The sequence below is a fragment of the Pteropus alecto genome, unplaced genomic scaffold (assembly GCF_000325575.1).
Source record: "Pteropus alecto unplaced genomic scaffold, ASM32557v1 scaffold76, whole genome shotgun sequence".
NCBI classification, from domain to species: Eukaryota; Metazoa; Chordata; class Mammalia; order Chiroptera; family Pteropodidae; genus Pteropus; species Pteropus alecto.
The window spans coordinates 7739501-7766776 of record NW_006443138.1 but is presented as its reverse complement, the minus strand read 5'-3'; the positions used below and the strand labels follow the sequence as shown (position 1 = coordinate 7766776).

Here is a 27276-nt window from a genome sequence, read left to right as displayed (position 1 = left end):
ATATTAAATGTGAACTCTATTGAAAAATAAAAATTTAAATTAAAAAAAAAGAAAGACCATTGCAAAGAACATGAGTATAGAGACAAGGCTGGAGAGGTGGTAGTCTGGGGCAAGACTTTGAGGAACCTGTGTGATATGGTAGATTAAATATAGCCACAACATCTTTGCAGTTTTTTTTTTTTTAATCAAGATGCAGAATCTATTTCAACACCCCCTGAATCTGGGCTGCTTCGTAACTTGCTTTGACCAGTACAACATGTCAGAAATGTTAGGCTAGTTCTAGAGCCAAAGCCTGGCTCTCTTGAAATGCTGTCAGAAGCTGCCATATTGTAAGGATGGTGATTTAGTCTACTGGAGAATGAGAGGCCAGGGGGAGGAGAACTAAGGTGCTTCATCTGAGCCAGCACCAAGTGCTTGGCATGTAAGGGAAGAGGCCATTTTGGACCATGCAGCTATTCTAGCCATCATTTGACTGCACGTGAGCCCAGGAAAGATCAGCAGATGAACCTCCCAGCCGACCCGCAAGATCATAAGAAATAATAAATCATTGTTGTAGTAAGCCACTAGATTTAGGGTAGTTTGTTACATAGCAATAGCTACCTGACACATAGGCCAAAATGTTTGGACTTTACTAAAAAACCTGATTAGAATCATGTTTTAGAAAGATCCCCTTGGCAGCAGCATACAGAATGGTTTGGAATGGAGGTGAGGTGCAGATGGAAGGATTTGTTAAAAGATTACTGCATTCATAGAACAAAGAAATAATGTGACTCTGAACTAAGACAGGGGCAGAAGGAAGGCAGAGAAGAAACATTACAGAGGTACAATCAATACGACGGTGAACATAGGTTACAGAGTAAAAAGGAGAAAAGTGAATGAAGAATTATTAAAGGGTTTCTGGCCTAGGTAAACAAGTGATGACAGTACCACTCACTAAAAAGACGAGAAAGCTGACATAAGTGTAGAACATCCAAGTGGAAGTGTACAGCAAGGAGTTAAGAAGACTCAGTAAAGTTTTGATAAGTAAATTTCTATGATTAACCTAGGTGGGTACTGGTGTTCTAGTCCAAGGAGCTGTTGTTATATGGAATAACTTGAGTTCTAAGGCAAAGTTTTAATGGTATGAACTCATTTTATTATACTTCGTCAGAACAGAAAGGAAAATGAAAGATAAGATTTGATACAGTTTGAAAGACTGACAAACCTGTGGTTATTTACATTATATACATTAATCTGTAATTTTCAGGGAATAACACTAGCATACAATGATCCTACTTAAGGCACTTGTTTAGCGTATCCTGAGGGTCAACTCTATGACACAAGCTTTTTTTTTCTTTTTCTTTTTGGCCTGCAGATTCTTTTCATGCTTCCCTTCCCATAGAGTAAGACGGGGCTTCCCTAACTACATGCTGGAAAGAATTGAGACTATCTCCATGTTGTATATTTTGTCAAGTGAGCACAATCTATATTTTATTAATGTCAAAAACTACAGAGGCTACAATTTTAATATGCACATGCAAACATTGGCTTACCTTTGAAATTGGTTAAAATAGCAAGTAAATGGCTGGGAACCAATCTCATCTTTCCAGTACTGTTGCCAATTCATGACACTTTCCAAGTTCTTCTGATTTTCTCTCTTACAGGGAGGGATGTAGGAGCACTAACAAAACAGAACACAGAAAGTAATCCTATTATTCTATAGAATATTGAAACGGTCTATTTTTTAATAGAGAGATGGCGTTATGCAGATAGTAAATCTAATTCTGACCTACTTAATTTTTAATACAACCAAATTGAGATTGCTAAACTACAGCAAGTCCTCACTCAACATCATCAATAGGTTCTTGGAATTGGTATAGCAAAACCAATTTTACCATGGGCTAATGGATATAAACAAGAGTTAAGTTCCTGCGGCATCTCATCAGCGTTATAATGAAATGACATTGAACGAAATGACGTTATTCAAGAGCCTGCTGCATATTCCAAAGTTCCAGTTTGGCACAATTACAGAAAATATTCCAATAACAAAAACACAGCAAAAAATAACCTCTGTCTTTACAGTATAAGGATATAGTATAAACGATTAGTTACGATCTAATAGCAAACTAAAAGCATACTCTCTTTTGGAGAGCCTGACAAACAACATAGGGAAGTACAACATAAAGAGTTAATTTTATATCCAATTTCTATCTATGGATGTTGCTATTTTCCTCTTCCACCTTTGACTAACAAAGCAAGCGTGGACTCTCCTCAGATACTGCTCTCCACAGTTGAAACTCCAGTTTTCTCTTCTTACATTTTCTTGGACAACAAAATCAGCAGAAAAGTTCTTCTCAAGTACATAATCAGTGCATTCTACTAACCGATGCCTTTTCCCAGCCTTGCCTCTGACAAAGTGATTCTCTCTGAAGGGACTCTATTACTCTAAGCAATATAGATTCAGCAGAATTGGAAAATTACTCTTAACTCTAGATGTTAAAATTAGCCCTTAGCATTCTCATCCATTTTCTCCAATTCAGTCTTTTATAATGATGATCACGACAAAGACAATGCCAGCGTAAGTTATTGAGTGTTTATAATATGTCAGACACCGTAATAAATGCTTAACAGGCTTTAACTTATGTACTTTGTACAACAACCCTTTAATGATCTCCATTTTACAGATGAGAAAATTGATATTTTTGTCAGCTCTACAACTGGAATTAGATTCTTGTGATTTCTACTCTCAGATGTTTTTCCCAGATATCCGATAGGAAGGAGCAGGAAAAACATCTTAGCTTTATAGTATAATTTGAGTTGTATTATTTAAGAGCAAATAATTTATCAATACTTTCCCATTATTTTCTGGTAAAATATAAAATATAAAAATATTTTTAGCATGATGTACAAAGCTCATCATGATCTGATCCCTACCTGTCCTTGGCATCATTTAAGCCTATGGTGCAGCCATATAGAAGCACTTGCTCCCCAAATCTGCCACTTGCTGCCACAGCTACCTGTCTGGCACACACTATTTTCTCTCCTCTTAATGCCTTTTTCCCTTAGTTCCCTTCTTTAAAGATACAGTTCTAATGTAACTTGTTTGGGGGAGCCTTCTCCTTCTTACTCCACAGTTGAGGCCCCCTCATTTGTGTGGCCATAGGTATCGCACCCCACGCTGTCACAACTGGAATCACACAGTAGGATACTTGTCTGTTTTATGTCAGCCTTCCCAGTTTGCTGGCATATTGGGACAAGGGCTATTATTTTTTCTGTCTGTATCTTCACACTTAGAACTACGTCTAATAATGGTGAAGTTTCAAAAATGTTGGTAGAATAAATAATAACACACTTAACCAATAATTCCACTTCTGGGTATTTATCCAAAGAAAACAAAAACACTAATTTGAAAAAATATATGCACCCCTATGTTCACTGCAGCATTATTTACAATAGCCAAGATATGGAAGCAACCTAGGTGTCCACTGATAGATAAATGGATAAAGAAGATGCGGTATAAATATACAATGGAATATCATACAGCAATAAAAAGAATGAAATCTTGTCATTTGTGACAACACGGATGGATCTAGAGGGTTTATACTAAGTGAAAAAAGTCAGAGAGAGAAAGACAAATATTGTATGGTCGCACTTATATGTGGAATCTAAAAAGGCAAAACAAACGAACAAAGAAAACAAAACAACAACAGACTCATAGAAACAGAGACTAAAGGGATGGTTACCAGAAGGGAGTGGATAGATTAAAAAGATGAAGGGAAATATAGGCAATAATATTGCTATAAGTTTGCATGATGACAGATGATTACTAGAATTATTGGGGTGATCACATTGTTAAGGTTTAAAAATGTCATATCACTATACTGTACTCCTGAAACTATTAGAGCTAATATGATATTGTATACCAACTCTATTTAAGTAAATAATAACACACTTAGATACATTTTTATTCAAGATCATTGTTATTTTCACAGTGATTAAACATTTTAAAAAACAATTCAAACACATTTTAATTTGAGTTGATTTGGTTATTTTCTATTATATATAGCAAATTCACATTATGCAAATATTATTTTAATTGAATCACCACATATTTATCTTCTGCATATATAGTTCCACTTCTATTAACAACAGTAATATAAAGCTAAGCATTTCTGTGAAATTATAAATTCTGAATTCATCCAAAGCAGAGTTCAGCTTAGAAGCAACGGATAGGGCTCCAGTACTATGATCTGTTAGGTGTTTGGGCTTGAGAAAACAACATCCTTTTTTCTGGATTTAATTTTTTTCTAATCTGTAAAGTCTCCAAAATAATTTCTAGCTCTACATTTCTGATTCTCTTTTTGGAGGTACACCAAGAAAGTTCCCAGCAAAAGGCAGGAATACAAACGCTATTGCAATATTTTTCCCAGAAGAGATCCTGCCCTCTGGAGAGATGGCTGGGAAGTCTAACTGAGACACCATCTCGGCCAAAGAAAAGGACCAGTGTGGTAGGTCCTTTCCTGGGGACCTGTACTTTGCATTAGGGAAATGTTCATAACAGGGATTCTGAATTTCCTATTGCTTATTTTTCATAACATATTGGACATTTCCTTTCCTTCTACTGAAACATTTTTTTAATTAGCATAGCCAATTAGTCTATAAAGGGAGAATAAGTGCCAATCATTTGTGTTCTTTGTAGGATGGAAAAATTTCTAGATTTAGAGGTAGAAGCTGTGAGGTGTAAAGCCCTAAAAATTCATCGGAGCCCTTTTTGCAATGAGTATACTCAACACTAAACATTTTGGGGAATAACAATTAATAAACGAATGTAATTAAAGCACTTAAAAATTTCGCAAATTAACTGGGGATGGGTTTAAAAGAAATGTCTCTACCAAATGACAACAACGCTATGATCCGACTAGGAGAATCATACCTACATGTTTCTGAAAAGGTCAGATAAAAACTTTCACTGAAGGTGTAGTTTTGTATTAGATATGTTGTGATTTCATGTGGGATAAAATAAATGTTTTTTTGCCTTTAGGAAACTTCGAGCTAGTGTGGATGGATTTTTGGAAGCAAAGTACTTTTCTTCGTTGGGGAAAATAACCTGAGATCAAAATCCAAGTATTCTTTTCATGGACTGCATTCTTTTCAAAGAGTATCATAGATTAAATAATGAGCTTATAATGCTCTAGCAACTTTCAAAGCTCGCATCGCTTTGAAAAGAAAAAAATTTTAAGGCTAAGCTTTATGTTCTAAAAAAATCATTATTGTTCATTTTCCTATATCTTGATTCTCCAGTTAGTTGTCTTTAAAATTTCTGAAGCCAAACTCAGATTCTCCCTAGATTTCTTCTCAGTTCTACTTAAGTGGATCAGTGTAGATTGTTAAAAATTTTAAATAAGCTATAAATGAAATGTCAAAGCAGTGTTCTAGAAAAAAATATTAAAAATTCAGTCATAGAGATTCCTTTCCTTTCTAGGTTATTCAAGCCTGATGGTTTTCCAGACACCAAAATAGCTCCACCATGAATCTCTCTCCTTTGGGGGAGGGACACAAAGAATAATGTACAACATACCATCACCATCCTCCTCATCATCATCATCATCATCATCACCACCACTATTATCATCATAGCCAACATTTACTGACTATGTATGTCAAGTATTTCATTAATCCAAATTTCACTTAATTCAAGTAAGCAAATGTTATAACCACCTTCATTTTACAGATGAGAAAATTGAGAGAGAAAAGGGTTTAAGAAAACCTTCCCTAAGTAACAATGGCAAGAGGAAAAGCTAGGATTCAGACTGAAGAGTGTTCTTAACCACTGCATCACACTGTCTCCCATGTCTTTATCTTTAGGGTTTCCCTGTTTTCTCTCTTTGGTGCTTCCTAAGAGGGAATGAATCTCCTTATCCCTTTCCCTCCTCCCTCCCAGGAACAGGCAGTATTGTAATAGTAGTATATTTACTAAAGGCTTGTGGGTTAGGGAAGATGAGCTGACTTTTGCATTGAAGAACCAGTATAATGATTCTTTGGGAATGAAATTGGTGTAGTCCTCCTGAGGACAAAAGAGCTGAAGCAATCTCTCTCAATCCTTTGTTTTCCTGGTACCTTCTCAAGAGAAATGCATTGTAAGTCTTTGCGTGTTCCCTCTTATCTCAATTTGGCTCCAGGGTTGGTTTTTGGTGCCATGAATATAATTTCACTTAGGTGAATTTATAGACACAATGTCTTTGGTCATGGAGGACAATGAGCATTCCCTTGGAGAAACTTGCCCATCATTCTGACCTTTTTTGTTTTTCATTTGCAAAGGCAGCATTTCCCAACTTCTAATATTACTATTGACCAAATAACCTTCCCTGGAGTCTGTCATTTGGTGCCTAAACTAGCATGAAATCACTTTCTTTAAAAAGTCAGGAGAAAAAGAGGCATGTGATCTTAATATATTTGTTTAATGCTTATCTTTTAGGATAAATTTAACTTCTGCATTCATGGACAAAGTTGATGGGATTGAGTGGGCTATTCTGAGTATATTAACATAAAGGCTTCCAGTGAGTTTATTAAGGAAAGACACTTGATGTGGAATATTTGATTACACTTATTTTTGATTATCACTTATTTTTCCATTATCTTATTTTAGGGTTTAACAAGATTTATAATAGCATTCTTTTCCAGCCTATCACAATGGATTTTTATTTTAATAAAACTCTTCTTGAGTGGGTTCTCTGTGTGATAAGTGTCTTCAGGGTTGCATTTCAATTATGTGGGCAGAGTAGGCAGAATTCACTTTCTTTCTTTACTGAGTCATTTCAGAAAAACCACTGAACAAAACACGTGATCTATTTAAATAAACATTGGGAACCGGGTTCTATGTTAGGCATTAGCTAAAACAAAAATGGAGAAACTGGCTTGTCTCTCCAGTTTCTTTCTTGACTACACGTGGGCAGGGAGGGTAGTACTGAATGGGTTTAGCTGATTAATTTCCAAAGTAAATTTGGTTGGATAATGAATTCTTAAAACATTATCTACTGGAACATAGGTCTAATTATATTTTATACTAAAAACTCCATTTTCTGAACTCCTGTTAGACATCTATGTGTGAGCTATGATTTGTAATTTTAATGACTTTTTTGACAATATAAACATATAATCAGGAAAGCACTGTGGAATAGAGAGTGTAACTGAGCCATTTATAAACTCCACAATGTTTCGTATGCCTCAAGACTTCACTAACTGCGCGCATATGCACATGCAGAGACACACAGACAGGCACTCATGCACATACATGTACCTTATGAATGTAGGTTAATTAAACAAACACAAAATTACATGTCAGCTAAAAAATTAAGTTCTAGGGTAGGTGGTTTCAGAGTGTAATCCATATCTGAAAGCTAAATGAAAATAATCACATGGAAGAATCTGAAGGTTAAATAAATGGCTTAGAAAATGTGAAAAGCAAGGCTACCTAAGAACAGGAGAAGCTAAAATGAGCAGGAACAGAGTGGTGCTCAGCCTAGAAGAGTGTTTATCAAAGTATGCTCCACAGACCACTGGATCGCTTGTCAAAAAGATCCACCTGCTGAAAGTCTGATTCAGTCGGACTAGGAATCTGAATTTTTAATGGCTCTCCTTCTCCCTTGGAATGACAGGTTTTTAGAATTAATAATTTATGCAACACACTACTCTTAATTGCTGAATGCCAGACAGCATACAGAGATTAGATATTACTCACTCCTTACCCCTCTTCCTCCTCCCTTCCCAGGAGCAGGCAGTGTTGTAATAGTAGTATATTTTCAAAAGGCTTTCTGATTACAGACGAGGAAGCGAAGATTTGGTTTTACGATTTTGAGATTGTGATAGGCTTCATTCACAGAAGAGATGACTTTTGATTTGTGTCTTTATGGAGTTTGCTTCTCAGTGAATGAGTTGGGAAGGTAACATTGCAAGAAGAAGAAATGAAATGTGGAAGAGACTTTGTATATGGAAATTTCAGAAAGAATGAGTCATCTAATGTGTTTGGAGCATAGGGGGCATGGGAGATGGTGTTGGAAAATGCTCAAATTATCCAAACTACTACTCATTGAGGAACTGTTCTTCTCCCCTTAAAGGCTTCCATGAAAAGTTGCTCACAATCACATATAGAGGATTCCTGCCCACTCACCAATGCTCCTTTAGTTAGAATTTATTATCATGTGTTGATATTACATCTGCATTTTTATGATTTAATAATATTCATTTAACTTCTTGATGTGAAAAGACTGCTAAGGTTGGTGATATTATTAAAGCTGACGAAAGTCTGGAATAATATTCCACTTTCAAGAGAAAAAAGTTCATTCAGCTTTAGAGTTAGAAAATAAAAAGGCACTATCTTGTCAAACATAAAGGTCAATTCTAAATAGAAGAAGTCAGACCAAAACAAGAAGTTTTAATCTAGAAGAAGCTCAATAGTTATTATTTATAACAAGCGTGACAGTACATGTAAAAATTTGTTCAATGGCTTATGATTGTAATGTAAAATCCTTGAGGAGATGGCCAATCCTCTTATGACCCTACAGAACACTGAAATAAAATAAAACTTTTTTAAATGCTCATGCATGCATTCAGATATGCCTCACTGATGACATTATTTGTGTACTGTAAGGTACACAAATCTAAAATGTGTATGTATGTGTGCATATATATATATATATTTAATGAAATTTTACAACCGTCATTTCTGCATGGAGACCAATAAGTCCTGTCCCTGATAAGTCCCCTAGAACCAGGATTGATAAATGGTAATGATGAAAAATTGATGCTTCCTATTGTGGCAGAATGTATTTTCCAAAGATGACTGTAGCAACATCTATCCCATTTCACACGCTCCTACAATGTGACATTGTCACTTCTTTATGTAGGGATGTGGGTTTACCTTCCGTTCCCTAGAACATGAATGAGCCTGTGATTAGAGAAAAAGCGATGCTGTGTGACTTCCAAGGTTAATTCAGAAAAGGTGACATCGTTTCTGCTTGCATCTCTCTTTTCAGAATGCTTGTCCTTGGAATCTAAACACTATGCTGTGAGGAAACGCAAGGAGATCACATGGAAAGGCCTGGGTGTAGATGAAACCAGCCCTCCAGCCAACAGCCAGCATCAATTTCCTGATATGTGAGTAAATGAGCCTTCAGCTGATCCCAGCCTCCAGCCTTCAAGTATTCCACTGGGACTTCAGATATCATGGAGCAGAGATAAGCTGTCCCCATCATGTCCTGTCTGCATTTCTGACCAACAGAATTTGTAAGCATAATAAAAATGATTTGATCCACAGAGATCTTTGACAGTGGCTAACGGATCAGAGGGCCCTGAGGACTGAAGAGGTGGACAGCCTTCTAAGGTTCTCCTTGATCTACATACCTGAAAATCCTTGAGATTTCATTAAATGAAGTCAAATGAGTCACTGTGATGTCAGACAGGACTCCTCATCTAATCCCCAGGCCTAAAGCTCCTTGAGTGAAGGCTGGTTATCCTTGAAGAAAGATTCCCACGGTGGCAGCTTAAGTAGCACCTACTGAAAATCTTCTCCTAACCTTTCCTGAGAGAACATGCAAGCATTTACGAGAGTAGTTGTGCAGTGAGGAAAGAGCAGACATTTAGAGTATTACTGACTCTCTGCTAACCCTAATTTCTGGCAACCTTAAGTATGACTCAGAATGGGGGCTCTTGGGGTCAGGGAAAAATGGAGCTTTGACCTAAGATGGTGTCACAAGGGGCCCAGCGAGTCCATGAACTCTCTTGTGGTTGTACCTACAGATCCTGAATGTATAGATGCAATACACGTTAGCACCAGTCGTAATTCCTACCTCGACTTCCTTACCCATGGACAGAAGACTATGATGGTAGATGACTGAAACTACCTGCTCTTTCCACAAATAGTAAACCGGGAAAGCAATACTGCATCCCAGGGAAGTCATGGAGATTACAGGTGTGAGAGTTCTTATCATATCCCCATTTAACTTATTTGGCTCTTGAAGACAGAAAAGTCTTGGAGAATGACTGTATTGTTACATCAATCAGTGGTGACTCCGCTTTCAGCTGCTGTTTCAGATTTAGTCTCTTTAGCAAATGAACTTACCTCTGGGGCCTATTTATGGTGATTGCTCTGGCAAATGCTTTTTTTTTTTTTTTCATCCATGTGGACAGAGAGCACTGGAGATGGTGTAGACTTTACTGTCTTACTCAGGACTGCCCGAACACTCTCTGGCCATTATTCTATAGTCTGCAGAGACCCATGGGAGGGTGAGGGGGGAGTTACACTGCCTGTACATTGATGATATCATGCTGGTCAGAACTGGAAAGCAGGGAATACAAGGTGCCTGAGATTCCTTAGTAAAGCACAGGCATGCCAGAGGGTGGGAAATTTGAGGGCCTGCCATCTCAATGACTCTTCTCGGGGTCTGGTGGTCTAGGGAACTTCTGGATATCCCTTCCAAAGTGAAAGACTGCATCTTTCACTCCTTAAAACTAAGAAAGAGGCACGATGCTTGGTGAGCTTCTTTATATTTTGGAAGAAACACAAAACAATATTTGGGATTGCTACTTTGACCCAATTACAGACCCATAATGCTGCGAGCATTCAGTGGCAGCCAGAGCAGGAGAATCCGCTCCAGCTGCTCCAGGCTACAAAAAGCTCCCTCGGTTCACCACTGTGGCCCAGCACCTCCAACAATATACAAGGGGTCTGTGCCAGGTTGGAGGATATAGGGTGCCTATTGACAGCCCTGACAGCATAAAGCAAACCCATGCTTTCTTTGGCAAATAACTATGCTCCTTTCGAGAAACCACTAAGGTTTGTTACTGAGTGCCAGTAGAGTCTGAATGCCTGAACATGGAACATCAAGTCACCATATTATCCATTGTATACTGTGCTTTGTGACCCACTAAGACATAAGGGTGGGTTTACAGGGCCGAAGTGGATCCTGCAGGCAAATAAGTTTCATAAGGAAATGCTCACAGTCCCAATGTATCTTCTCTTTTTGTTCTATCACCTTCCCCAACTTGTCCAAATATGCAGTTGCTAATCTAGATCTGTTTTTCTCATATCAGGATATATATACCTCCAGGAGTACTCTGCATTATAATGGGGGTACTTGAAGCCTACGACCAACTTTGGCAGATGAAAAATTTGAGCTCAATGAACACTGAACAGAACTTCTGATTGTTTATTTTCCTTGTGAGAAATGATGTAGGGGGTACAGACCTACACTGATTTATGGGCATTGGCTTACAAGTAATAAACTGCATTTTTGACTAGACTGATTAGAGTTACGTTTCTATTCTCAGAAACAGATCTTTAATCGGTACAAAAGGTCTAAAAGTTGTATTTCCTATGCAGCCTTTCTCAAGAAGCTACTTGAGGATGTACTCCACCAAAACAAAAGTATAAACCAAGACAGAGGAAGGCATGCGGTCAAGGATACAGTACCCGACTGAGGAGAGCCACGGCAGGCCTATGGCGCAACCAGTTTAGTTTGGGACAGTAGGCCGAAGGAGTCCAGAGGGTGTCCCAGGAAATTTTTTTAAAAGAGAAAAAAGGAGAATGAAATGGTTACCTATTATGAATTACCATTTGAAAAACAGTGTACAAAGGAGTTCTACAATTATTCTGTGGGAGAATTTTGGAAAACTAAAAGTATATAAGAAAGTAAAATATGAAAAGGGAATAATTATTAGCTCAAGAAAAATAAAGTTACAGAAATAGACAATTACATATTTAAAATAAGTTAAGCACACAATATTAATTTAGCCAAAAATTATGATAGGCCCATATTTAAAGGATGACGGAAGAAAATGGGGTGGAATGGGATGGTGTAAGAAAGCTAAATCTTCGTATTCTATCATAGACAGGTAACTGTCTAAAATATATCCATCAGAGAGCTTACGGTTTAGAAACAAGAAAATAAATACTAAGAAAAAAACTAAAAATAGTTAAAAACAGTTGTCTATGGGTAGCAAAACGGGTTGGGACAGAGGCATCCCAATAGCAGTTCTATTGAGGATTTTCTCCCTTTCCTCTATAAGGATGATCTATTTTTTTTAAACATCTATTAATTTTATTTTGTAAGTTTATATTAACTTATGAAATCACCATATCATCTTATGGTTTCAAATTTATTGGCATAGTATTGATCAAAGTATTTACTCGAAATTATTTTAACTTTTCCTGTATTTGTGGGTATTTCCTCATTCTTGTTTCTAAGTTTTGTTTTTGAAGAGCATTTCTTTGGTAACTAAACTTGCTGAAGATTTATATTTGACCTTGTTTTTCTCTGGGAAAAAACAAAAAAACCAATCCTGCACTGCTCGAAAATGCTCAGCATATCTCCAGTGGGGAATTTTAAAGCTCTGCAAGACTTTAATGCCATAAATTTGTGTTAATTTTCTGCCCAGCTGCTTTGCAAAATCAAATAAATACCAGCTGAAAAACACTGAATGTTAAGGTGTTCGACATTAACCAGAAAACATTCAGTATATCATGTAGGCAAGGGAAATAAAGCTGTATGAAAGAAAGCTTATTGGATCGAGCAGACAGATGCCACCTACGCGGTCAGTGAACCCACCACTACACTGAGTGAAGTCTTCCACAGATTGCACCAGACAGAAAGTTCCAATCCAGTGGGGATTTCCTTTACCACTGCGCCCCATACCCTAAAGTACTGCCTGCCACTTACTGGTACTCAATAAACATCTGTTAAATTAATGATTCTACAAATATTTTAAAACAATACAACCTGTAGTAATTTGTACAAGTAGATATTTTCCAACCGGCTATGAAAATTAAGGAATGGAGAGCTGGAGATATTGAGATACCAGAAACCATGCTGTTGCTTCGCTATGACAAATAAAGTTTGTGACAAAGTCCCTCAACTCTTTCCTCATCTGCGAAATTTTCCCCCCTTGATGCCATAGTCACTATAAGTGTAAATGCCAAAATTTATTTGTTCCACTAGTATTATCAATAATACTTTCTTGGAATGTTACATATATTATCTACAACCCCTATTCTGTGAAGAAACTGAGGACTAAAAGGTTAGGTGATTGACCTGCAGGTGCACACATATATTCAGGTGTAGGCACCACAGCCTTTTCCATTACACTAGGCAGCTTCTAAATGCCTGCTGTGTGTGCAGCTCTGTCTTGGACTCTGTCAGTGAAACCTAAGATAGTCCTAGAAATGGGGACTGTAGAAAACACTTTCCATTCTCTCAATATTGTGGTTGGGTGAGATGGGTATCCAAGTACAACACACTACGGTAGTAGTGTCTCTCCAGTAGGTAGCTTCATCCTCAATACACTGATCCTCGCAGTTGTATTATTTAGTCTCCTTCCATGTGTTTCACAGAGCATTTATTTTGAAGTGACATTTCTGGGTTTTGTCTCATTACAAAAGTAAGCCATCTTTATTGGAGGAAAAAAACTGGAAGTAGTCAAAAAAATTAATGGGGTGTGTGTGTGTGTGTGTGTGTGTGTGTGTATAATAAATACATAAACACATTTTATTTTTTCAAATATAGAATCATACTGTTTCGTATAATTCTTTTTGTCAAGAATATACCACAAACATTCTTTTATGTCAAAAAGATATACCTACAATATAATTTAATGCATAATATTTCATATAAATGTATGTCTACATCAACTCCTTCAACCAGTACTATTTTATTAGACATTTAGGTGGTTTCAGATGTTTTGCCATTTTTAAAGGTGCTGTAAATAATACGTTTATTGCTACATCTTTCAACAATTCCATATTTTTTTCTTTATAATGTATTGCTAGAAATAGTATTACTGGGTCAAAGGATATACATATTGTACCAGGATAGTGCCTTCCCCTAAATTCACGTCCACTTAGAACCTCAGAATGTAACCTTATTTGAAAATAGGATGTTTGTAGATATACTTAAGATGAGGTCATAGTAGATTAGAGTGGATACTAAATCCAATGGCTGTTGTCTTTATAAGAGAAAGGAGAGGGAGATGCAAACACACACAGAGTGGAAGACGGCCATGTGAAGGAGACAGAATTTGGAGTCATGCAGCTCCAAGCCCAGGAAGGCCAAGGATTGCAGGCCACCACCATTAACTAGAAAGAGGCGAGAAGAATTTTTTTCTAGAGCCTTCAGGGGAAGAATGGCCCTGCTGACCCTTGATTTTAGACTTCTATCCATCGGAACTTTGAAAGAGCAAATTTCTGTTGCTTTAGGCCACCCAGTTTATAGTATTTGGTTTCTGCAGTTCTAGGATAATAATATATGTATTTTTCAGCACTATGTATTTCCAATTGCTCCCTGACAATGTGCTCTCAGCAGCAGTGCCCAAGGGCACGAGACTGCCCTTGCCCTCATATCCTAACCAATGTAATATTTGCCAACTCGATAGGCAGGAAAAGAATCTCAACATTGTATTAACATTTCTTTGGTAGTCAAGGTTCTCAAAAAAAAACAGAACCAATAAGATATAAATAGAGATATAGAAAGAGATTTATTACGAGGGACTGGCTCATGCAATAATGGAGGCTAAGAAGTCTCATGATGTGTTCTCTGTAAGATGGAGTCCCAGGAAAGCTGGTGGTGGTGTAGTTCTGTCTGAGTCCGAAGGCCTGAGAACCAGGGCAGCCAATGATGTAAGTCCCAGTTCGAGTCCAAAGGCCCAAGAACCAGAGCAGCAATGTCATTTCCCAGCTCAAACTGAGATCGAATTAGTCCTTTCTCTGCCTTTTTGTTCTACTCGAGTCCTCAACAGATTTCTTTACCTAGTCTACAGGTACAAATGCTAATCTCTTTCAGAAACACCCTCACAAACATATCCAGAAATAATGTTTTACCAGCTATCTGGGCACCCCTTAGCCCAGACAAGCTGGCACATAAAATTAACCATCATACCTTCAGTAGAGCACTGAAGAGATGGTCATTTATTGCTAAGATTTCTTTACATGTTGAGTTTTGAATCATTTCTCTACCACAGTGCAAATATTCTTCCAAATTTGACATTTTTCTTTCAGTTTTCATGTTTTTAAAATATATATGCTATACCATGTATTAACACTTCATTCCTTCTTATAATTAAATAATATTTCTGGTAGGGATATAGCACGTACTATTTATCCATTCATCAGTTGATGGACATTTGAGTTGTTTCCACTTTTTAGCTATTATAATGCTGCTATGAATAGTTATATGCAAGTGTTTGTGTAGACATGTATTTTCATTTCTCTTGGATATATACCTAAGAATGGAATTGCTAGGTCATACGGTAATTCTACGTTCAACTTTTTGAGGAACTGTCAACTGTTCTCCAAAGCGGTTGTATCTTTTACCTTTTTACCAGCAATGCATGCAAGTTTGAGTTTCTCCACACTCTCACCAACACTTGTGTTACTTCTATATATACATATAGTCGGTTGGAAGTGGTTATCTTATTGTGGTTTTAATTTGCATGTCCTTAATGATGTTGAACATATTTTCATATGCTTACTGGCAATTTGTATGCCTTCTGTGGAAAACTATCTATTCCCATCTTTTGCCTATTAATTGGGTTATTTGCTTTTTTTGTTATTGTTGTTGAGTTGTAGAAGTTCTTTACATATTCTGGATACCTGACCCTTATCAGATATGATTCACAAATATTTTCTTTCATTCTGTGGTTGTCTTTTCACTTTCTTGATGGTGTCCTTTGGAGCATAAAAGTTTTTAATGTGATTAAGTGTGATTAAGTCCAATTATCTATTTTTCATTTGATTGCTTGTGCTTTTTTGTCATATTTAAGAAACTGTGTCTGCATTCAAAGTCATAAAGATTTACATCTATGTTTTCTTCTAAAAGCATTACAGTTTTAGCTCGTACATTTAGGTCTCTGATTCATTGAGTTAATTTTTGTATGGTTTGAGGAAGAAATCCAATTTCATTCTCTGCATTTGGATATACAGTTTTTCTAGCATCATTGGTTGAAAAAAACTGTTCTTTCCCTGTTCATTGGTCTTAACACCCTTGTCAACAATCAATTACCCATAAATGTATAAGTTCGTTTCTCGATTTTCAGTTAAATTCCTATGTCTATCCTTATACCAGTACCACACAGTTTTATGACTGTAGTTTTCTAGTAAGTTTTAAAATTGAAAAGTGGGAGTCTTCCACTTTTGTTCCCTTTTTTCAAGATTGTTTTGGCTATCCTGGGTCGCTTGCATTTCCATATGAATTTTAAGACCAGTTTGACAATTTCTGGGAAAATAAAATCAAGCTGAGTTTTTGACAGGGATTGTAAAGAATCTGTACATCAATTTGGGAAGTACTACCATCTTTACAATATGAATAAAGTCTTCTAATCTAAAAACAAAGGATATCGAACCATTTATTTAGGTCTTAATTTCTTTGAATAGTGTTTTGTAGTTTTCAAGTTACAAGTCTTATACTCATTAAATGTGTGAAATATTTTCCTAAGTGTTTTATTATTTTGATGCTATTGTAAATATAATTGTGTTCTTAATTTTATTTGTGTATTGGTCATTGCTAGTGTATAAAACTACAATAATTTTTGTATGTTGATCTTATATCCTGCAACCTTACAGTATTTGTTTATTAGGTCTAATAGCTCTTTTTCTTGGGTGGTGGGGGAGGAGGATGGATTCTTTAGGAGTTTCTACATACAAGATCATGCGATATGTGAATAGTTTTACGGCTTTCTTTTATTTCTTCTTCTTGCCTAATTGCCCTGGCTAGAACCTCCAATAAAATGTTGAATCGGGGTGGCAAAAGTGGACATCCTTATCTTGTTCCTGATCTTAGGGGGAAAGCTTTCAGTCTTTCACCATAAGTATATTAGCTGTGGGTTTTTCATAATTGCCCTATGTCAGGCTGAGGAAGCTCCCTTCTGTTCCTGGTCATGATTTTTTTTAAATCATAAAAGAATTTTGTCAAATGTTTTTCCTGCATATACTGAGATAATTATGCGATTTTTGTTTTTTATTCTATTCATATGGTGTATTACATTGATTGATTTTAGCATGTTGAAACCAACCTTCCATTTCGGGAATAAACTCCATTTGATCATGGTGTAAGGAAGAAGAGGGAACAGTTCCCAACTCATTCTATTACCATGATACCAAAAGCAGACAAAGACAACACAAGAAAACTACAAACCAACATACCTTAGGAAAATACATGCAAAAATCCTCAATAAAATGCTAGCATAGCGAATCTAGGAACATATGAAAAGGATTATATTCCATGACCAAGCTGGGGGAATGGAGAGTGAGTACTAATGTATATGAGATTTCTTTGGACAGATGATGAAAATATTCTGGAATTAGACAGTGATGATGGTTGCACAACTTTGTGAATGTACTAAAAATTGTACATGTAAAAAGGGGAGATATTATAATATGTGAATTATATCTCCATTAAAAAAAAAAAAGGAAGCTGCTGCCCGCTACATTCTCTTTTCCCCTTTCCTACTGCCAAAAAAGACATGATCAGGTTAGGAAAAAATGTTAAAGAATGGGAAAAGCAACAAAATAGTATGAACCTGAGTCTTTGGATGACCTTCTGGTTAGAATAGCTCAACTCCATGAACTGCCTACAAGCTCAGACATTTATCAAAGGAAAAACAACAACAACAACAACTAGTATTTGCTTAGTTTAGGTTGCTGTTATTAGGTTTCTGTTAAAGTATCCCATCCAATATCTTAATGAATTTATTAGGTTATTTTTACTTTTCACTACTACAAACAGTTCTGCAATAATATATGTATTTCCCTGAGTACATGTTCAGAGATTTTTCTTTTAGGGTAAACACCTTAAAGTAAAATTATTGAGTTATCAGATATGCCCAACTTCAGTTACACTGAGTATGTCTGATTATTTTCCTAAGTGGTTGAATAAATTCTCCAGCAATGAGTAAGACTTACTATTTTCTTGCATCCTCAACAACACTTGCTTGGTCTTATGTTTTGCCATAAGACCAACACTTGGCATTGTTTTGCCAATCTGATGGGTGTGAAATGGTATTCCGTTATTGTTGTCATTTAAACTTCCCTGAGATTATTGGAATTCAGCATCTTTTCATATGTGTTGACCATTTTAATGTCATGAATTGTATGTATTCTTTGCTCATTACCGCATTATATGTCATTTTCTTAATGATTTGTACATTTTCGTAAATCTCGTAAAATCCTTTATTTTGTCATTATCTTGTACTAGTCTATGACTCATTTTCACTTTGTTTATAATTTTAGTTATACAGAAATTGTTTTAATGTACTCAAATATATCGATCTTTTCCTGTTAACATTTGTTTAAGCTTCACTTAAGAAATTTTTCTTAAGCCTATATCATAAAGATATGCTGTCTTTAAAAGTTTTATAGTTTTCACATTTAGGTTTTATTCCATTTGGAATTTGTTGTTATGGGTGTAAAGTATATATTAAATTTTATTTCTTTTTTATGTAGAGCTAATATTTCAAACACCATTTGTTCATAACTTCATTGTTTCCATGATGAATTTCCTGCATCTTCTATGTCTTTCAGTAAAATTTAATAATTTCTAGTTTAATTTCACTGAGAATATTTGAAATTTGTTGAGGCTTGCTAAAGCAATATATGGCCCAGAAAATATAATCAGTTTTTTTAAATGTTACATGGGCTCTTGAAATAATGTGCACCCTGTGGCTACTGGATACACTGTTTTATATATGTCCTTTGAGTCAGTTGTTAAACACATTATTCAAATTTGTTAGATATGTACTGATATTACTTTTGTCTGATTGTTCAGTCACAAACAGAAGTGTATTAATATCTCTCATTATCATGATAGACTTATGTTTGTTGAGTTGCTTTAATTTTTTTATTTAATCTTTTTGTTTTCATGTAGTTTGATATTATATTTTTAGGTATATCTCAACATAGAATTGCTATATTATGTTCAATTAACTCTTTTATAATTATGAAATGGCCCTTTTTATCTCTAGTAACGCATTTTTGCCTCGAAGTCTACTGTGTTTCATATAATACAGGTACTCCAGCTTTTCTTTCTTTTATATATTTTTGGGATGTTTGTATGGTGTATATTTTCCCATATTTTAATTTACAAAGTTTATGTTTACTTATATTCTATATGTGACTCTTGATAACAGCATATATTTGGGCTTGTCTTTTTTGTTGTTGTTTTTCAGTCTACAATCTCCATCTTTTAAGTGGAAGTATTAGTCCATTTACATTTAATATAATTATAAATTTGAGTTTAAATCTACTATCTTATTATTTTTCATTTGCTCCATCTATTTTCATTCCTTTTTCTTTTTTCTTGCCTTCTTTTTGATTGTTTGCTTTATATTATTTCATTTACCCCATTTATTAGCTTGGTAGTTATACACTTTTTTACTGTACATATTCTTGAACTCCAACCCAGAATTTCCAAATCAGAAACTGGAGTGGAGTTTCTGATTCAGAGGGTCTACGATGGGACTTGAGAATGTGCATTCTTAAGGTTCACGATGATCCTGATGCTGCTGGTCCACTGACCACACTGTGAGAACCACTGGTTTGGAAGAAGAAATGGACAAGATACAAGATCAGTAAAGAGAGGTAATAATTGAAGCAAACAATAACAGCCTTGACTAGGACAGTGGCAATGAAAATTTTAACAAGTATTAATGATAGTACCATTGACAGAATCAAAAGAAGCAGGTTTTGGAGAGATAAAGATGAATTTTGTTGCCATTTTTATTCTTGAAATAGAGAAAACATAAGGTACTTGTAATCAGAATTAAACTGAGGATTTAGCTTTCACTATAGTCTGGTTTTCCATTCTTTAGAACCATTTAAAAATAATGTTGCCCTGATAGAGATAGCTATATATTTATTACAGAGGGAAAAAATAGATTAAACTTCTAAGAATTAGGATTTAATTTTCTCTGAGATACAACATCAATTTATGCTGCTGTAAGACAGTGAGATTATAACTAGTAAACTGGATATCACATAAGGTTTCAAAGTCCATTTGATCTACTTCATCAATTAGATGAAAGAATAAGATGAAAGGATATTCCCTGATATGTATATCAATATACAGAGACCTTCCAGTGACTCAATCTGCTGAATTCTTCTACTCAACAAAGCAAATCCATAAAATGAATTTATCTGAATTGTTTATTTACAAAAACAGTCACAAAATTAAATAATTTAATAAACACAGGGTTTTAAATATAATATTGGTTATTTAAAAAAAGAGGATACTACTACAATTCAAAACTACAAATTTTTACACATTGATTTATGTGTCCTAGAGAATACCTAAGGCACAGCATGAGAATAGTTAGGAACATACGTAATATTAAAAACCATTCTGTTTAGTATTTTACTGTAATGATGGTAATTATAATATAGATGTCTACCTAGGAATGCCACTGAATATGAAACTGCTAAAGACTGCAAAAAAAAAAAAAAATTAAAACCCAAGGTGAATAAAGCTTGACATCTTCATTCATATATAAGTGCCAAAAACATTTTAAATAAATAAAATGTCAATGACTTATAAAAAGCTTTGTAACTCTGAGGCAAGTTAATGATAAAATACCTTTTTTTCCAAACTGTAACTAAAATATATTGTAACATCAGAAATCTCTTTTGTAAAAGTAAAAAGTATGTGATTAGTGTTTTAAGTACATAATTTTGGGGGCTCTTACAAATAATTGAGATCTTCATAAATCACATCCGCAAATGGAGGTCAGAGATGGATCATGATAAGTAATCTCAGACAAGAAGAGCCCAGCAGTTTGCAGATTACATTGTTTCCAAAGAGCAGTAATACAGGTGGATTATTAATATGTTCTGACCAAGTCTTTAAATATCTAACCATATTAGTCACCTATTCAAAAACCTTCCTTGGCTTCTGTATTAGTTTCCTATTGCTGCTGCAAAACTTTAGTGGCTTAAAACAATACAAATTTATTATTCTACAATTTGGGAGATCAGAATTCAGAAATGGGTCTCACTGAGCTAAAATCAAGACATCAGTGGGCTGTATGCTTTTCTGAGGGAGAATCCACTTTCTTGCCTTTTCCCACTTCCTTGGAAAAGGAGGCTGCCTGCATTCCCAGCTCATGGTTCCCTTTCTGTATTCAAAGTTGCAATGGGCAACTGACTCTTGCTCAGATTGCATTACTCCGACCTCCTCTTGCACATTTAAGACCCTGTGATTACACTCGGCCCACCAGGATATTTTAATATCACCTAATTAGAAATCTTAACTCCAACTGCAATCTTAATTCCCCTTTGCCAATGTAACATAAGACATTCACAGGTTCTGGGAATTAGAATGTGGACACTGGAGCATTGTTCCTCCTACCAGGGCTTCCCAGTTTTCACCAAACCCATCCTGGCTGTCAAGGATTTCTACATTACTGACCCCAATATACAATCCCGCCTTACCTCCAAGGCTCCACTCTCTGTGCCCTGTGTTCCAGGTATACCAGTCTATCTTCTGGCGTTTTCTCTTCCTTGTTCTCTTCATACCTCCCACCTTTCCTCCCAAGATAAAAATTCATTTTCCAAAGCAAGGCAAATGTTTCATTCTCCACGAAGTTTTTCCCCTAGCCTTTCCTCTCTAGGTGTACATATCATACTGTTTGTACCTCCCTGTAGAACCTGACATTTTGCCTTATTTGATAGTTATTTGTGTTCTTATTTCCTCTGCAAGATAGTGATCTCTTGAGGGTAGAAACTCATGGATTCATCCTCACTTGTATGTATAATAGTCATATTTAAAACTGAGCCTTTGTTTTCTTTATCCACGCTGCTCGAAAACTACTCTCCTCTAGTTTTCCCATCTAGCAAAATCAGCTCCATCCAGCCAGTTGTGTTTGCCATAACCTTGAAGTCATCCGCAACTCCTCTCTCCCTCATTCCTTAAATCTAATCCATTAGTTCACTTTACCAATACTACCCGTGATCTAAGCCATCATCAATTTTGCCTGTCCTACTAGACTCTTTATTGCCAATCTTGTCTCTGTATCAGTTACCTTGCACAAGTGAATATGTGTGCAAACACACGTGCTTTCACACACACAAATTCTATTCTCAACTCAGCAGCCAGAGGAATCATTTACATTTTAAAAAAAAATCTACATCTGATTATATATCAGTCCTGCCTACTGTTAGTTAGCTTACCACCACCCTTAGAATAGAATCCAAAGTCCTTATCATGTTCTGCAAGCCCCTAATCTCATCTCCTACCATTCTCCACCTTGCTCACTGTGTTTCTACGTCATTGTCTTCCTCATCATTCCTCACACAAGCCTGGCAGTCACATGCCTCAAGGCCTTCGCATCTGCTGTTTCCTCAGCCTGTGGAACACTCTTCAGATAGCCACATGATTCATTCTTTTATGTCCTTTAGGTCTCTGCTCATCCTCTTATGTTCTTTAGGTCTCTGCTAATGTCACTCCATCAGAGCCATCTTCCCTGACCATCCTACGTGAAAAGAGCAGCCCTTCATTTTTTGTATCATTGTCTATACCTTTACATGGCTTGAATTTTCTCTACATACATTACAAGACATTACATTATAAATCTATTCCTTGTCTGTCACCCTCCACCAAAATGTAAACTTCAGGAAGGCAGAGACTTTACTTTGATCCCTATTCTAGACTCAGCACCTACAAGCATGCATAGCACAGAGTAGGCATTTAATAATTACTTGTTAAATGAATGACCTCATCTTTGTATGTCCTCCTGTTTCTTGCCCAGTTCTTTGACCATAATAGATTCTAAAGAAGTATCTGCAAAACTGAATTGTATGTACTTAACAAAAATTAACTGAAATAATCACCAGAGACAAAACTACCCTAAGCTACTTTTTCGTGGAGAAATAAAGTCGTCACAATTCAGCTTAGCCTTTTATTACTTAGTTTTGATATTATGAACCTCCCTAGAGCACAAAATGTTTCACATTGAACATTTATTTCAAGGATGGAGTCCAGAGATTAACCCCAGCAGAACACACTGTCTACCCACAGGGAGTGTGTGTGTGGCAGGGAGGGGTGGGGCGCACCAGTAGGGACGTGAAGGACACCAAAAGGATGTTCGTAAGCCACAACAGTTAAGTCATCCAGTTTTGGGGGATATACTTAAAGCTTAAAGCCTCTTCTAATTCCACCTAAGTTTTTCTTATCGTCAATGGATTTCTCTCACTTTTACAGTACCGGTTTCTCAGACAGACTTTTGTCTTTTGTTTCTAGGTCTTTCATATCAGAGAAAGAAAAAAGAATTCAGTGCAAAAATAAAACATATAGCTTCTAATCACCCACTCTGTCTTGTTCCACATACAAAAGGCCAGTTAAAAATTTCATCTTTGCCATCCAATGTGTATACTGATGCTAAAGCAAATGTCTGGAACTGCATAAATTCATTTCATTTACATTTAATCAATTTAAAATGATCATTCCTACACTAATGGGATTAGAGGCACCAATACTCCCCACGGTCAAAAATCTATGTGTAATTTTTGACTCCCCCAAATATAATAATAGCCTACTGTTGACCGGAAGCCTTACCAATAACTTAAATGGTTAACACGTATTTTGTATATGTATTATATGCTGTATTCTTGCAGTAAACTAAGAGTAAAGAAAATTATTAAGAAAATCATAAGGAAAATACATTTACTGTATTTATTGAAAAAAATCCACGTATAAGTGGACCCATGCATTTCAAACCCAAGTTGTTCAAGTGTTATCTGTAATTTTAAATGATTCTCTTCTTGTCCTTCAGAATTTCCTTGAGTCCCTTCTTTATACCAGCTCCCTATATTCATTCAGTAGCATGGGTAACATCTTTTAAACTAAAAACACAAATATTAATCGCAATGGATCCTTTTGGTTCTTATTTTACTTTTCTTGCCCACTAGATAAGTACATTCTTTAAGCTAGTGGTTTTTGACTCTGTCTACACATTAGACTCACTTGCAGAACTGTTTAAAAAAACATCAATACCCAGGACCCACCCAAGACCAAGTACAAATCTCCGAAGGCTGGATTGAGGCATCAGAGTTTTTTTTAAAGTTCCCACAGTGTTTCTAATGTGCAGTCATAGATGAGAACCAAAGCCTTTAGCATGTGCAAGTCACAAAGAAAGAATGCAGTGATGGCAATAGTAGCAAGAGGAAGCTGACCCCAAATTTAGATATTGCTATAGTTAATGCACAGAGCAGATCATTGCTGTGTATATGATTAGTTGACTTGAATACTATATTACATGACTCGATAGAGTAATTACTTTGGACAATAAAGATATGATTGAAAACATAAATAACTTGACTAGGACTTGAAGATATTGTATAGAAATTATTAGTCAAAGGTCAAATTTATTCACGCTGTCTTCTTTAGTAGTCTATGGCTTAAAAAGTTATATATTTGCACTATGTTTTCCCTTCCCCTGCCTTTTACTGTAATTAAGATAGCAGACTCAAAGGAAGTAGAAAAATCTTTGTTCTTTTTTTTCTAAGAAGTGATTTCCTGTGGTAGTGGGTCGTAAAGAGAAGGCTGAAGGCGATTGGGATCCATGACACTGTAGGGAATCCGGATCTTCCACAAAGAGAATGGGCAGGTAACAGGCCTTCAATAAACAGGTTAAGTAAGGCAAATAGAAGAAAAAAATTGTAAGATGTAGGCAGTCAAAACACAACAGAGATGGGAAATGGGTACCACCTAATTGCAAGGGCGCTATGGAAACATTCTGCTTATGTGCTGGACTCCGGTGCAATACTTCAGTTATGTTGAAGTTTTCCATCACTAATTGCTTATGAGAATTTCCAAATTGAGCATTTAATTGCCCAAAAGTAAAAAGATAACTGTGACAGAACAAACATATGTCCTATAAATGCCACAATACAATTCTAATTTGGATATAGAGATGCATACTGATTTGGCCCAGGAAACCTTGACTAAATTGACTGGGATGTATTTCATCATTTTCTGTAACAGAAATAGATGTTTCTCCAGTTCTATCATTTCTTGAATACTTTACTTTATATAATGTTATTTTGTTCTTTGAAACAATGGTTGCTAGAATCTGAACTGGTACTAGAAGAAAACAGGTTATTTGTAACAAAAAGAGCAGAGAAAATTGTAGTGTTACTTAAAGCGACTTCTTCCAAGTGATTTAAAAACCTATGTCCTAATGATCCCAATTTACTTTTTCTGCCAGATCCTTCAAAATTGCCTGGAAATTGGGAAGCAGCCGTTTAAAGTAAATTCTAACTTCTCAACATCTTGATTAGATATTAGCCATTTCCCTGTTTATGTGCATATAATTTATTAGTGACAGCTATTTTAAACTTATTAGCAATGTTTCACTAATTTTAACAACACCTCCTAAATGATAAACTACCAAATAGTTTCTAAATCACTCTTACTGCTTAGCACATTTCTTTTATATTAACGGTTTAATTTTGGGGGGGAGAAGTGATGTTTCTAAAACCCTGAGATTTTTTTTGAAATCCCTGAGCATTAAGCAGATTAACTTACATTCGTCTTTGAGACATTATGCTTCAAGACTTTGAATATTATACTCTATCTAAATTCTGTATTTCTATATTTACTGCTTATATATTATTTTCATTTTTAAGGTAAATGAATATTCATTTGTCAGCAGGAGCATCTTTTTTAAGAGAAGTCATATTTTTTCAAAGGAATTCCTTTTAAAAAGTTTCCCCAATTCAAGAATTTACTGTTGCGAAGACAAGACTAGTTTTACTGCAAAGAAATGGTAACTTTACTTAAGTACTTTTAAAATATTAATAATTTTTTTTCTTTTGGATTGACGTAATTATATCTTGTCACATTTAACAGAAAGTTGTCCTGTGTACACAAGAGTCATTCTCTTTTGGCCTGTTTACCTGCTTGGTCTTCCAGCACAGCCCTCACAAAGAGGGAACATGTCCGTAACTTTAAAGAATACACACACCCTCACTACCACAGTCAAGCAACAAGAGTAGTAAAAAAAGACCAGGAGAAGAAGAAAGAAAACCCTTCTTGCAGAACCAGGTTTACTACAAAGCTCAATTAGTTCAGACTGAGGACACTGCTTTTTATAAGTTTTTGCTCCACAGGGAACGGTTTTCTGAGTCTTCCTCTCGCTGCTCTCCATCCCTCGAGTCCTAACCAGGTTTTTTCTTTTTTGCTTGTGAGAACGAAAAAAGTTGCCAGGGAAGGAATATTTGGTGCATCTCACGGAGGGTTTTCTATTTTCAGTAAGTTTTACCATTCTCCAGATGGCTCCCAATTTCTCTAGACACACAAAGTCACTAGGCTCCCCCTAGACCTTTTTGAGGATCTATTTCATGAAAAATGTGGGTCCTCCGTACTCCCTGCCAACAACGGACCTATACAGAATTTCGCATTTGATTCTACATCGTCTGTCGACCCCCAAAAGCTAATTTTTTGACCCCAAGTTAAAGACGTCTGTCTAGAGTTAAAATGCAAGGAACACTCTAATACCCTTCGAGGGGCTCAAAGACGCTCTCGACCTTCCAGGGTGAGTTCTTGACTCGGCCAGCGGGAGCTTGGACCTTGAGCCAGAGAAGGTGGATCCCCGCTACACACTGGCTTTAATCCGAGGAAAAGTTAACTTTCCGCTCCTTGCATTTTCTCCAAAGCCCGTCCTGGGGCCAAGGCCTCAAAATCTGAGACCAGGCAAGACAGGTGTGTAAAGAAAACCTCGGGGTAGGGTCGCTGCACACAAACTCACCTGAAGGTCGGAGCCCCGGGGCTCCCCGATGTACTTCTGCTTCGAGTACAGCCTGCGACGCCCTGTCTACTCCTAGTAACGCGAGCATATTTCGAGGCCACCCTTCACGGGGTCTACCAGAGGCTCCCCCAAAACTCAAGACTCCGCAGGAGCGCGGCATCCTTCGCGGGGCATCCTTACCTTAGGGTTGGTCAGGAGCTGGTGCTCGTCGCTGTGCAGCAGCGCCCTGGAGTTGGACTCCGAGTTGTTCACGTAGACCTGGACGCAGGGGTACTGCGAGGTGCCTCTACAGTCGGCGCCACAGGTGAAGGTGCACTCGAACACCTCGCCGATCTGCTGCACTGACAGCACCGTGCAGTTGGCCGCCGTGGCTTGCAGATCCTGCAGCGCCGGGCTGAGCCAACAGAAGCCGAAGATGAAGAGCGACACGACGCCGGAGATGATGAGGAACAAGCCGAGCCGGATGCTCTTGTCCTCGGCTTCCGTGTACTCGTAAGCCACCCGGAGCTTCGCCATCGC

General features: G+C 36.6%; 1 protein-coding gene across 1 annotated transcript in view; it reads right to left on the bottom strand.

Moving 5' to 3' along the window:
• Positions 1–27276, bottom strand: part of KCNMB4 (potassium calcium-activated channel subfamily M regulatory beta subunit 4) — a 52255-nt gene extending 24979 nt beyond the window's left edge. Inside the window, exons 1-2 of the mRNA XM_006923736.2 lie at positions 26938–27276; positions 1533–1660 (exon numbers count right to left, since the gene is read on the bottom strand). Coding sequence (XP_006923798.1) covers positions 1533–1660; positions 26938–27273 — 464 coding nt within the window. The 5' untranslated portion in view covers positions 27274–27276. The remainder of the gene's footprint in view (positions 1–1532; positions 1661–26937) is intronic.